The 14,416-nt window shown below is 39.7% G+C and overlaps 1 protein-coding gene and 1 pseudogene across 1 annotated transcript in view; one reads left to right on the top strand and one right to left on the bottom strand.

The window, feature by feature from the left end:
* The window catches only part of LOC102858345 (voltage-dependent calcium channel gamma-3 subunit-like), a 201,343-nt gene that overhangs the window by 162,836 nt on the left and 24,091 nt on the right, over positions 1-14,416 (top strand). Inside the window, exon 2 of the mRNA XM_006902043.1 lies at positions 1,774-1,857. Coding sequence (XP_006902105.1) covers positions 1,774-1,857 — 84 coding nt within the window. The remainder of the gene's footprint in view (positions 1-1,773; positions 1,858-14,416) is intronic.
* Positions 8,677-9,144, bottom strand: LOC102862009 (annotated as a pseudogene).

Raw genomic sequence — 14,416 nt, forward strand, 5'->3', positions numbered from 1 at the left:
GAGAGGGAGAGGGAGAGGGAGAGGGAGAACAAATGCACGCTCTGGTGACCTAGTGGCAAGAAGCTGTACTGCAGTCCTAAAGGCACATGGTTCGAGGCCACCAGCTGCTTCTTGGGAGAAGAATGTGCAATTAACTGTCTCTGAAAACCCATCACAGGGTCAACCACAGGGTCAGTTCCAACTTGATGGTGCACAACAACAACAAGTGTGGGGGGCTGTGTGGGGTGTGTGTGGAGGTGTGGAGGATGTGGAGGGTGTGAGGGGTGTGGGGGTGTGGGGTGTGGGTGGGGGTGTGTGTAACACACACACACACACCCCCCGTAGGTTTTCTATTTGTTTGTTGATGGGGCACAGTTCTATTCTGGTTTGGTATTAGTTGACAGCTAACAACGTCATCAACAGAGCTCAGCAAAAATGATCTCATCTTCAGACACACGACCTTATTAAATTCTTACAACTACTCTGGAAACCAAGCCCAGCTCTGCCTGGTTCTGTAACTTGTCTGCTTACCACACACCACACTGCCCTGGGACTGTCATGCCATTTTCCCAAGTGGAGCTGAGGACGATAATGTGTAATTTTGTGCTATGTTTTGGTAAGATCTTCCCAAATTGTTTGTCATCTGTTCGAACTGGAATAGACACTAATTGATCTAGAAATTGGTTAATTGACTGGCTAACAAACACATACTGATTATCAAATAACCAGTAGTTAAGGGAAGCTGATGTTAAAGAAAGAAAACACAAGCAAAAGGCTGACAGTAAGTCCCCTCCCTTGCCAAGATGCGCTGGCAGTGGTTCTGGGGCTCCTGAAGGGATGAGTCACTTATCAGGGGACAGACCATGAGCTGTTATGCTGGGCAAGGAGAGAAAAGGGGTTGTCTACCAGATATGAGCATTGCTGGGGAGAGTGGGCTATATTCCTGGGTGTCAGATCTGCACTCAGGATTCAGACAGATCTTGTTTGGAATTCTGGCCCTAGCACTGACCTGGGTGGCCGATCTCAAGCAAGTTTTTTAAAAAATTTTGGAATGATTTCTTTTTTTTAAATTGTATTTGTTTTAATTTTTAATTTGGTGTACCGTCGAATTGGCTCCAACTGGCACAGGAGGAGTTTGCCTCTCCTTCTCCAGTGCAGCACTGATGGATTCGAACCGCAAACCTTTGGGACTGCAGTGCAGCTTCTTGTCACTGGGCCACCAGAGCTCCAATTTTGGATTTATTTCTAACAAAACAATCTATCAATTGTTATACTATTTATCATTATGTCCTACAGATTATTATGTTGCACAGCTATTCTTTGCCAACTTATTCCACCACCATTAACAGGAACTCAGTGCCCACAGAGAATGACCTCCACCTTTCTTCTCCCTTCTGCCCTGGATAAATGCTAATAAACTTTGGTCTTTTAAGTATTGGCCTATTTTATGTAAAATGTTTATTCCCAGTTTGTTCAAATGGGAACTTGTGTTCTTTCTGTCAAATGGAAAGATAATTTCATATACTTAAGTTCCACCTCCTTCCTCCCATTTTTGATTAATTAGGAGTGGAGTAACGTAAATAGATCACAGTATCATGCACAATCTAGAAAGTAAAGAATCTCAGTCTTGTGGGATTATTATTCATCTTTACTAGTATCTGTCTTCAATCTGGTGTGTCCTAGAGAAAAGATCTGATGGGCTCACCTATGTACAGCTCCAATAATTAAGAAAAGGCTCTGTGAGCTGGGGGCTCTGTCCCCGACCCTGGCTCAGGACTGTGCTGTTTTTCACAGGGGCTTTCCGTGGAGTATGCAAGAAAATTGATCACTTCCCTGAAGATGCTGACTATGAACAGGACACAGCAGAATATTTACTGAGTAAGTTCTCTACTTCTCAAATCCCTCTTGCAGGGAGGGGGGCAGGGGATCCTTTAATCACTCAGGTACCTCTCTGAATCTGAGGTTCCTCAGTAACCATCCCTAGAACCAGGTGAGAAGAGAGGAGCTTGGATCTCCTTTGCTACTTAGACAGGGTCCTTCAGGGGCGCTCTGCTATCTAAATCGCTTTCATTTCAGTGAACTAGAGATGGAAACAACAAAGAAATATGTCCAAATGGGAATATCTTTTTTTAGTCTCTAAGGGAGAACTCTGAGGAATTTTATTCAACTTCAAAAGCAAGTTTTCACCTTCCCCAGAGGGCTGATTAGAGGTGCTAATGGGCAGAGTTCTAATGGATGAGGTGCTAACGGGCAAGGTCCTGAGACCTGGAGAAGTCATACAACAAAGATTCACCTTAGTTAAGCTTCCCTTCAGTCTCAATCCTACCTACTGGGTCAGAGACATTTTCTTCTTAGGATTTTCCCTGAGGTCAGTAGCCTGGACACAGCATGAAATTATCATAGCTGTGGAATGTGGGAGGAAATAATATGTGACAGCTCTGAGCCAGGACGCTGGGATCTGGTCCACCTGAGGTTTTAGCCTGCTTTGACTTCTCCTTCCTGAGGTGGATCTTGGGCAAGTTGCTTCACCCCTCTATCTCTTCGTCTGAGTCTAAAGGAGGAATAAAAGTGTAATCATTCTGACAGCTTCACACAAATGAAATTAATGAATGTATATTACACTCAGCCCCAAGTCCAACACATAGTCATGAAGCAATTCATTTTCATTTGTATTAGTTGCATATAATTACAAACAGCAAAGTGCAAATGGATTCATGAACCTTACATTGATCCACGTGCAGAAAGATCTTGGTTTTAGATTTAAATGTTATTTCTTCAGAAAGAATGAACATTGAATTCACTCAAAGGAATATTTTAAGTCATTGACTAATTTCATATTAGAGAGTGCTCAGTTTAGGTCTTTTTAAATGCTATTATAAATTAAAATCCAAAGAAACTGTCACATTCAGATGTTTATAACTCATAGCTCATGGAAAATGGTCTAAAATTAAAATCCTTTTTTGTTCTGCTCTTGGGCGGCTCATTCCTGCTGGTCTGATTTATAGATAGGCTGGAAGGAGGGCATCTGTATTTGAATTTCTCATCATATAAAGAAACCTGGCGGAGCACTGGTGAAGTTCAGCTACCAGAAAGTTAACAGAAAGCTCAGCAGTTTGAACCCACCAACCACCCTGGGCAGCGAGGCAAAGACTTGGTGGTCTGATTTAGCAAAGATTATATACTTTAGAGTTCTAGGAAGATAGTGGACTAGGCAGGCAATAGCCCAAACCCTCTACAACTAAGACACAGATAATAAACAGAGATAACAGATACAGATGATAATCCTGGAATCTTGAGTTTCAAAGGAAAAGAAAAGGAAGTAAGTAGTTCAGACTGTAACCAAGAGAAGAAACTGAAGGGAAACTTCAAATAAGAAGACAGAGAGTGGTGAATTATGAACACAATTCATTCAGTGAAACCATTTGAGATTTTTTTGCAAGCTATTTTCTGATGCTTGCAGGTGCAATGGTGCCCCCATCTGCGGCTTGTTGACAGTACGAAAGGTGTCCTCTCCCCCTTGTTCTCGGTACCATCCCTGGACTCAGAGAAGGGACTCTCCCATCCATTCACTGAGTGGATGGCACTGCTGTACGGGCCCTGCTCCACTTCTGTCTGAGGTCAGGTTTGTGCCATAGCCTATCCGGCATTATGTATCTGGCTCCAAAACACTCTACCTCTCGCTTCAAACATGATCCCTCTGCCTTCTGATGTGGATGGACTGTACCAGCCCCTAAAATGAAAGAGGCACTATCTTTGGCCAGGATCTCAGACCCTCCTGAGTTGACAAAGAAATGGCAGCTAATTAGATACCTGTGTGGATCTGGCTCCAGGCGCACACTGAGTGCACACCTGGAGCTGCGCCATCTGTGTGCACTCTGCCTCTTGGCGACAGCAGAAAGTATTGTCCTTGCCCATCTCAGAGTTGGCAGCCACTGTCTCCGGCAGGATGCCTTCTGAAGGTTTAGTGTCAGGTGCACATCCCTCCCCATATAGGGAAGTGCATCCACTCTACCTAACAAGGCTAGGGCAGTGAGCTATCTGATCTGCTACCCAGCTGGTCTCAGGAGAAGTCATATGGATTTGGCACCAGTTGCACGCCACCCCCACATTTGGAGACTCATGTGCTGTCATGTCCTCCCACTAAGAGAATAAGCTATCTCTGATTGGATGCCCTTCTTGAATCCATTCTCTGAACTTGTAGAGTTATTATCCCTGGTCAAGCAAAACACCTGACCATGTCATAGGTACCTCTGAGGTCAGCAGAAACTCAGGCTGAAAGCCCCACACCTTAACGTACTCTAGGCTAGATGGGATGCAGCCCTTGGTCCCACACCAAGTCCTGCGCTTTCCCTAGGGCAATTGAAGGCTCTGTTCTCAGATGAGTGTCACTCCTTCAGCTATCTCTCAGACAAACAGAAACACTGCCCTGATGCCTCATCCCAAACTTCTTCTGTTGTTATTGCTGTGTACCAGAACCGACCCATAGCTTACGTTCCAGTGGGTTTTCAGAGGCAGTTAATCACATGCAAGAGAGGAGATTGCCCATCCTTTTCCTGCGGAGCAGCTGGTGGATTTGAACCACATGCCTTTGGGATTGTAGTACTGCTTCTTACCACTAGGCCACCAGAAACTCCAACCCAAATTAGACATCTTGCCTTACCCACCACAGTAGTGGTAAGAGCACTGATCAGATGCCAGGCCTATCAGCATACCTAAGATCTCTCCTTTGTTTTCTTTCTTGTTTGCCTTTTCCCCAATCTCTTATATATGTTTTTAATTACTTTCTTCTTACTCTTCTCTTTTACATGTTTCCATTATCTTGACTCTTTCTTTTTTCTCTCCTTTCTTTAGTACCTCTACCTGTATTTTTTAAAAAATTATTATCCATTGTCGCTTTTGTTTTCTTTTTGCTCTCCCACTTGTCAACAGACAGCAACAGTGTTCATATCACCCAGCCACATACACAAACAATTCCAGCAGCTTTGCCCATTGGGCAAGAGCAAAGACCAACACTACCTGAACAATAAAAGATTAGCAAACATCAGCCCAGTCTGCCCTCAACTGTCCTAAACTAACAAGAGAGAACTGTACAAACACCTCTACCCTCACTCTACCACATCCATCAGAAGACAGGAAGTGAAAAACTACATTTGTCAAAATAATGCACTGCATCGTGTGTCTACAACCCTTAATGAGATATATCAAAAGACAACAATACCATATTGCCTAGGAGGCAACTGATAAATTTATACCACACATACATATAAGAGAAGACATGATGGCACAAACAAGTGACCAAAATACAGAACAAAAAAGTTTCAGAGGAGGAAATTTTATTGGGATTTCCTTTCATCATCAGGCTAAGAACAAGTCTGAGGACGCAAAAGATGTACCCAAAACTCTACACTAATTTAAAAAAAATATCCAAGACCAAATTGGCAAAATAAATGGAAAACTAGAAATAAAAAAAAAGAGAGAGAGAGAGATTCTGAATATTAAGACTAAAATTTCAGAAACGGATAACACATTGGAAAGAAAAAAAGAGAACTGGATCAATGGAACACAGAATTAGTGATATGGAAGACAAAGTCATCAACACTAATCTGTCACAAGAACAATTCGGAAAAAAGGACCTAAAAATTTAAAAAGCATAAGAATTATGTAGAACACTGTGGTGTTAAGGCTTTTCTAGGCATTGGGTTTGACTTTGCCATGTGAATGGATGGGAATATGTGACATTGGCATGTCAGCCTGTTCTCAAGGGAATTGGTTACTTTTGCCAATCCACAAAGGGACTGGCTAATCTCACCATTAAATTGAGTGAATCCAGCCACAGAATTGGAGAACCATCAGCAAAGAAGAAGCAAAAACATTCAATTCATCCTTTGGAGCCACAGATTTTTGGACCTCTCAGGCTTGTGGGAGCAGTACCCATACCCACTGTAGAGAACCAGAGATCTGACATGAGATGGGACTGCTACTCCATGGAATTAGTACTAGGAGCCTCTGCCCACTTTTTTTTACAACTAGGGGAGAGAAAATTGGCAGGACTGAGAAATTTGTAACATTGGCCTAAGGTCACAAGGCTCAAGGCTGAGATGCCTGCAAGAACATTTCAGAAGCTATTCTCACCAAATGATTTTATCTTGCTGTCAACTTGAATTATAGGCCTTTGACTTCCCAAATATGGTTCTATGTGGTATGTGAGCTATTACATCAGCTTTTGAATCCAGTAAAATAGTAAGATTGGTGTTGGGATGAGTAGAAAGAGGTGCAGGAGTGTGGAAGACATGTCTGATCTCATAGGAATTGGTATTGTGTTCGTTAATGTTGTTGACAGGGACAGTTCCCCATTGTGGAGTTGGTAGAGGTCAGATGTGGCTGTCCCCATGTGACCCTTGCTCTTTTTACAGACACCATCAAGAGGAATAATTTGTGTGAATGAAATTCCAGAACAGAAAAGTTACTGATGATTTGCTGAGCAGAAAACATTCGAAGTACTGGGGGAAATGAGAAGATATGAATTCAAGAAACTGAGTAAATCCTAAACAAGACAGACCTCAAAAGAAAAATCACCAAGACATACTGTAATCAAACTTTCCAAAATCAGATGACCCAAAAAAGCACTGAAATCAGCTAAGGAAAAGCAAAGTGTTACTTCCAAAGAAGAATTAGTTAGACTATGCTCTGACTTTTCAGAAGCAGCAGGCAAGAAACCAATGAGTTGTCATTGTCTCCGAAACTGAAAAATTATGAGCCAATAATTGTAAACTCAAAAAACTCAAATTCATTGCCATCAGGTAGAAACCAACCAACAGCTGACCTTTCAGTGGTTTTTCTTGAGGCTGTATTTCATAAAGTAGATTTCCTATCTTTTCCCACAGAGCCATTGGTGGATTTGAACCACCAGAGAAGGTCACCTTTGGGTTAAACAGTGCAGCTTACTATGCAATAAGACAAAAGAACTTCCTCTAAGAAATATATATCCAGCAAAATTGTCCCTCACATATAACAGTGAAATTAGAACATTTCCAAATAAATAGAAAATAAAGCAATTTGTGGAAACCAGGTCAACCTTAAGAAAAATGTTCTTCAATGAGAGAACAAATAATGAGAGGCTACAACTTGACATTAACACAAATGACTACAGTATTCAGAAACTGAAGCCGACATAGAAATACATAAAGCAAAATAAACTTTATAAAGTCAAAAGATAAACTCTTTTCCATTCAGTCACTTGTATTTCGTAGAGTTCCTCCATCAGATTTCTAAGGCTGTAAATCTCTCAGAAATTGGACTATCTGGTTTTTTCCCACAGAGGACTTGGTGAATTTGAACCACCAATTTCAGGCTTAGCAGTCTGACATTTTAAGAACTATGCCACCCTAAAAATAGGAAACCAGAGATGTCAGCACATAAATGATTATAATTACAAAGCAAAAAGAAGAAATAAATAGGAAGTCAAGTTTGAAAATAAAACAGTATCTCAGAGGGTAACTTCAAAGAAAATACATCATCACATGAAAATTAGTAAAAACAAAATCATAAAGACCTAAAACAAAAGCAATGAAAAAAATATGTTTTAAAAGCCACAAACACAATTAACTCAGCTCTGAAAGGTAGATGGAACAAATAAATCAACAATCACAAAAGAAGAGGGGCACAAAATGATAGCAATAAAAGCATTGTTGTGGTTGTTGTTAGGTGTCATTTATCTGTTGTTCATAAGGTCTCTGTGAGTGTTACCTAACTCCACAGCACCAAACAACAACAGCATTTGCAGAAAATAGAAGCAAGATCCATCCTCACAGGATATACAAAAACTAAGTAGAAATAAATCAAGAATGTTGGTGTAAAAGCGAAAACTATAAAGACAATCAAATAAAAATTTACAGCAAACATAAGAATCTTAAGCTATGGCAAAAAATAGACATAAAGAGTGTACAATCAGCAGAGAATGAAACAGATGAATGGGATCTTCTGAAAATTAAAAATTCATGAACGAAGAAAGACTTCCTTGAAAGAGTAGAAAGAGAACCTACAGCTTGGGGGGAAATATCTGGCAACGACAATTTATAGAAAGCTTCAACACAAGAAAAAGACACACACTCTTTGTGTTTGCTACAACAAAAAGACAAACACTCCTTGTGTTTGTTATAAAATTACAAAAGAGCAGAAGACATGAAAAGATACATCATCAAAGAAGACATTCAAAAGAAATGCTCAATGTTGGTGACTACGGCAATGGCTGTGGAATAAAAGTGGTAGTTCAATTACTATGGATGCAAGGGCTGTGTCGCAGATTTTTAAATCAGGAAGTGTAAAGCTTATGACTTTTTCCTTCTTCAGCGATGCTTGGTTTATCCAGGGTCTTCTTCCTCTCTATATGTAAAGTAGGTAATTCTTTTCCAATCTCTGAAGGTTGATGAGGGAATCTTAATGGAGATTACATGAGATATGTAGATTGGTTTTGGTAGTATTGACATTTTGACAATGTTAATTCTTTCAATTCATGTTATTGTTAAGAGCCATCTAACTGACTACAGCTCATAGAGTACCTATAAACAACACATAGAAAATTTGCCTAATTGTGTGCCACTTTTACAATCTGCCATGCTCAAGTCCATTGTTAAAATCACCATGTTTACTTATCTCATTGAGGGTCTTCTCTTTCACTGACAAGTCTCATGTGCCAACTTAGCATTTTCCACCAACTTGGGGAGCAAAAATTTTCACAGGTTTCACAATTTTTTGTTTAGGTGTTGCTTTCGTGGGAGCCTTAGTAGCAGCCATTGTGGTCTTTCTAGGTGCTTATTTAGCCTTTTTTGCTTTCTTGGCAGCCCTGATAGCCTGTTCTCATTGAGCCTTTCTAACTTCAGGCTTTTGATTCCTCTTGTCCATTATATCAGCAAGAGATGCATGAGTGACGGCCCTTTGGAATTTGACTGCATGGCCGGTTTTTTCTTTTGAATTTCTTCCAACTGGCCCTTTTTGTGATTCTTTCTGTAAGGACATCCAATTTCTCTGCCCTGGATTCCTTTTGGAAGGGAAGGCCGACTCACATTTTGCATTAAGAAACTGGAACAACTTCCCATTGGTCCTGGCTTAGCGCCTCAGGTGCCCGGGGTAGAGGTACCCGCTGAAACTGCACAGCTCGACCTTCATGGCTGCGGCTTCAGGGGAACCAGGAAGATGGCAAAGAGAAAGACACATGATGCCTTTTTTTAAGAAGTAGTGGCTCCAGATAACATGTCCAATGTATGTGAGATGAGGTTTCACCATTCTTGCTTCTAAGGAGTACCTTGATAGCATGGCTACAAGAGATTTATTTGTTCTTTTGGCAGTCAAATAATACACTCACTATTCTTTGCCAACATCAGTACTCAAAGACAACAACTATTTGGTTTTTCTTATTTATTGTCCAACTGTAGTATTCACAGGAAGCAACTGGAAATGACATAGCTCAGGTCAGAAGAACCTTAGTCTTTAAACTGACATCATTGCTCATTAGCACTTTAAAGAGATCTTTGACAGTAATTTGCCTAAAGTAATACAACTTTGATTTCTTGACAACTGCTACCATTAGTGTTGATTGAGGATGTAGGTAAAATGAGACCACTGACAATTTCAATCTTTTCTTCATTTGTCATTACATTACTTTTTGGTACTAAGGTGAGGATTTTTGGTCCTTTGACATTAAATTGATGTTATGACTACAGCCATATTGAAAGATAAAGTTTTTTACATTTTCTTCAGCAAGTGCTTCACGTTTTCTTCGATATTTTCAAGCAAGATTGTGTCATTTGCATAACATAGGTTTTTGATGAGTCTTCTGCCAATTCTGAAGCCATATTCTTCTTCATATAGTCTTGTTTTTGTTGTTGTTATATGCTGTCAAGTCACCTGTGACTTATTGTGACCCTATGTACAATATTTCTGAACCTAGTTCTAACATGAGCCAAACTTATTGTGTCTGACACACCTATCCCCATTATGTCAGTCACTGAGTCAATCCATCTTATTGAGTGTCTTCCTCTCTTGTTTTCTTCCTCGATCCTTCCAAGCATGATTCCCTCTCCAAGGACCAAAGAGCAGCCTGGTTTCACCCTCTCTAGGATGAACCTGTTTGTTTGCCTAGCAGTCCATAGTATATTCAATACTCTTCTCCAGCACCACAGCTCAAAGGCATCAATTCTTCTTCTATAACCTCTAATCATTGTCCAGTTTTCTAATGCAATAGCAAGTAATTGGGAAGACTATGGCCTGAATCAGGTGCACCTTAGTCTCTAGACTGACATTGTTGCTTTTCAGTACTCTGAAGATGTCCCTGACAGCAGACTGTCCCAGTGCAATTCATCTTTCGATTTCCTGGCTGCTGGTACCAAGAGTGTTGATGTTGATTGTGGAGCCAAGCAAATCAAAGCTGTTAACAAACTTAATCTCTTCAACTGTCTGTCATGATGCTGCCGGTTGGTCCAGTGGTGGGAATCTTTGTTTTCTTGATTTTGAGCATCAATCCATATTGAAGACTGCAGTCCTTGACCTTCTGCAGTAAGTGTTTCAGGTCCTTCTCAGTTTCAGCAAGCAAGGTTGTGTCATCTGCATAATGCAAGTTGTTGATAAGTCTTCCTCCAATCCTGATTCCACACTCCTTATAGAACCCAGCCTCCTGGATGATCTGTTCTGCATATAGATTGAAAATGTATGGGGATAGGACACATCCCTGGCATACATCCTTCCCAATTTTAAACCATGTGATCTACCTTCTAAGATTATTTGCTTAGCATACATATTAAATAGGTATGGAGAAAAGATGCAATTCTAATGCACACTTTCCCTTATTTTTAAACTATGCAGTGTTCCTTTGTTCTGTTCTAACACCTACTTCTTGATCTATGCACAGGTTTCACATGAACACATCTAAGTGTTCTGCAATACACATTCTTCTCAATGTTATCCATAATTTATTGTGATCCATAAGTGTTTTTGCATAATTATTAAAACACAAGTAGACATCTCTCTCGTATTCTCTGCCTTCAACCAAGATCCATCTGACACCTACAGTAGTATTCCTTATTCCAGCCTTTCCAGAATCCAGCTTGAATTTCTGGCAGTTCTCTGTCCATATATTGCTCCAATTAATTTTAAAATAATCTTCAGTAAGATTTTACTTGAGTGTAATACTAATGATGTTTTGTTGTCATTGTGTAATCAGAACCAACTCATAGCTGACCCTCCAGTGGGTTTTTAGAGGTAGCAAATCACCTGAGAGGAGATTGCTCATCTGCCTCCCACAGAGCAACTGGTGGATTTGAACTTCATGCTTTTGGGCTTGCAGTGCAGTGTCTTAACAGTAGGCCACACATTATACTGAATCACTTTTTAAAAATACGAACAAGTATGAATTTTCCCCCCTAGTCCATTGACAAGATAGCAGTCTTTAAAATTTCTTTGTGTAAACTTGTGAGCATGCCTACGGCTGAATCTGGTTACTGGAACACCTCTGTCAATTTCTGGAGCCTTGTTTTTTGTCAATGCCTTCAGGGAACCTTGAGCTTATTCCTTCAGTATAGTTGGTTCTTGATCAGGTACTACTTCCTGAAATAGTTCAGTGTCAACAAATTCTTTTTTAAAAAAATTATTTTTATTTTATATTGGTTTGCATACAAAATTCACATACATTATATCTAGTTTGTATGTATTGTGATTCGTACACTCCCTCATCGACACCATGTTTTTGCACAGTCATTTCCACCTGTTGTGTTCCATAAAATTAATCACCATTGATCCATCCCCACTCTGACACCATCTTTTCAGGTCACTGCTGAATCTCTCCCAACTCCTTCACCTCTTTCCTCTGCCCACAGAACTCTGCAACCTCAAGATTCCACACTCCCAACCTCAGCTCCTCTCCTATTGCCCCTTTCCATTTTGAACTTTTGTACACATCTTACTAGTAGCTCTTCCATCTTTACAACAGTGGTCTTATGCAGTATTTGTCCTTATGAGGCTGAGTTAGTTCACTCAACATAATGCTCTCAGCCTCTCCCATGTTATATAGCATTTTTCAAAATTATTGTACCTGGGTGCTGCATAGCATCTCACGCAGTTAATGTACCACAATTTCTTAATCCATTCATTTGGTCAACCAATTCTTGGTGGCATAGAGAATCTGGTTATTTTTTCCATTTCCTGTTGATGATTCCTGTGTCATTCAATACTTTGTCCATAGAATACTTCAGTGTTTCAACTTGAGGTTTAAATTTGTTCTTCAGGTCTTTCAGCTTGAGAACATTGAACACATTCTTCCTCTTGGCCTTCTAACTCCAGGGCTTTGAACATTTTATTGTATTACTTTGCTTTTCCTCTTGAGCTGCCCTTTAAAACCTCCATCTAATTCTCTTTGTCATTTCTTCCCTTTGCTTAGGCTTCTCTCCATTGCAGAGCAAGATTAAGAAACTGTTATGGTCTTTTCCTTCTTTTTTATCTCTTAATTACCTTTATTTCTTTTTCTCTATGGATAATACTTTTTTAGGTTATCCCATAACTCATCTGATCTTTGATCATGAGTGTTAAATACATTAAATATTTTCTTCAGTTGGTGTTTAAATTTAGGTATGATAAAGTCAAGATTGTATTTTGACTCTTGTGGACTTGCTTTTAATTTTTCTTCAACTTCAGTTTAAACTTGCATATGAGTCAGTTAACCAGTCATTACCATGGAGTCAGAACTACTCGTAGCTGACCCTCTACTGGTTTTCAGAGGCTGTGAATTGCCCCTCTCCCTCCTGAGAAGCTGGTACCAATTAAATGACCTTTGAGCTAGAAACGCAGTTTCCTACAGACTATATCATAAGAGTTCCCTTGCATATGTGTTTTGTCATTGTTCTTAGATGCTTTTGTGTCTATTGCAACTTACAGCACCCTCTGAACAATAGATCTGAACCTTGCCCTCTCCTGCACTATCCTCATCATCTCTGTCATGCTCAAGTTCATTGTGTTAGTCACCATGACAACCCACCTCCTTGAGGATCTTTGTGTCTTCCACTGACCCTCTACATTTCTCAGCATAATGTCTCTATTCAAGGAGTGACTCTCCCATTTCTTCATCTTTGCCTTTAGTGGTTGGTACATATATTTGAATGATAGTTGTGCTAAGAGATATTCCTTGTATGCATATGGATACTATCCTTGACAACATAATGCTAGAAGATAGAGCTTGAAATGTTCTTTTGAGGCTTAACTCAACACCATTCTTCTTTAATTTGTCATTTCTGGCATTGTGTATCTTATGAACGAATGATTAAAAATGTCTGTCTCAACCCGTGAAAGCCTAGCACGTCAGTCATTATGTGTTCCATTTCATTTTTCACAACCTCTGAATTTCCTAGTGTGCTTCTTATATTCTGAATTCCAATGATTAGTAGATGTTTGCAGCTGCTTCTCCTCATTTTGATTATTGCAACATCAGCTAGGTCCTTCATTGTGTAAAAGCTTTACTCCATCCATGCCGTTAAGGTAGAACCTACTTTAAGAAGCTCTTCGCCAATTACATACTGAGTTCCTTCCAATCAGAGAGATTTATCTTCTAGCACTGCATCAAGCAATGTTCTGTTGTTAGTAATAGTGTTTATTTATTTCTTTCTTTATTTTCTTTTTTCTTTTCTTTTTTTTTGGTAATAGTATTTCTAAGCTGTTTTCTTGCAAACTGGGATGGCAATTCCTGCTGGTTAGTTGGTTCCATTGAAACTTGTCCATGATGAGTGACCTTGCTAGTATTCCAAATATAGTTGGTGTGGCTTCCAGTATCATAGCAACATCCAAGCTACCACAGCATTGCAAACTGACAGATGAGTGGTGTTCCAATCTATGAGTATAATATATTTTGCCATGATGATAAAGGGCATCCATGTCTGGTTCCCAGTCAAAATGAATGCCTACATTCTCTTTCTATTGAGAGTAATGTTGGCTGTAGGCTTCCTATATATATTTTTATATATGTTGAGGAATTTCCCTTCTATTCCTATTCTGCTGAGTGTTTTTATCAGGAAAAGGTATTGAATTTTGTCAACTGCCTTTCCTGCATTCATTGCTAGGATCATGTGGTTCTTTCTCCTTATTTTATTTATGTGGTAAATTATTCAATTCTTTTTCTCTTTTTTGCATTATTATTATTTTAATGAAAATTTACAGAGACTTTGGATTTTCATCCATTCATGCATTGTCACACTTTTCTTCCCACCACCCCTCCCCCAGGTTCAGTCTTCTTTTTGAAAAAGAAAAATTTTTTCATTGTTATATAATAAATACTTCCCCCCAAGTCCACTCCACTATGCAGCCTTCATTCTGGACTCCTGTCATGACAATAATACCTAATCATTTAAGCAGTTCTCTCCCTCATCCATTTCAATGCAGTGTTGTTGTTGTTATGTGCCGT

The sequence above is a fragment of the Elephantulus edwardii genome, unplaced genomic scaffold, assembly GCF_000299155.1.
Source record: "Elephantulus edwardii isolate Elephantulus edwardi_28Jun2011 unplaced genomic scaffold, EleEdw1.0 scaffold00361, whole genome shotgun sequence".
Classification (NCBI taxonomy): Eukaryota; Metazoa; Chordata; class Mammalia; order Macroscelidea; family Macroscelididae; genus Elephantulus; species Elephantulus edwardii.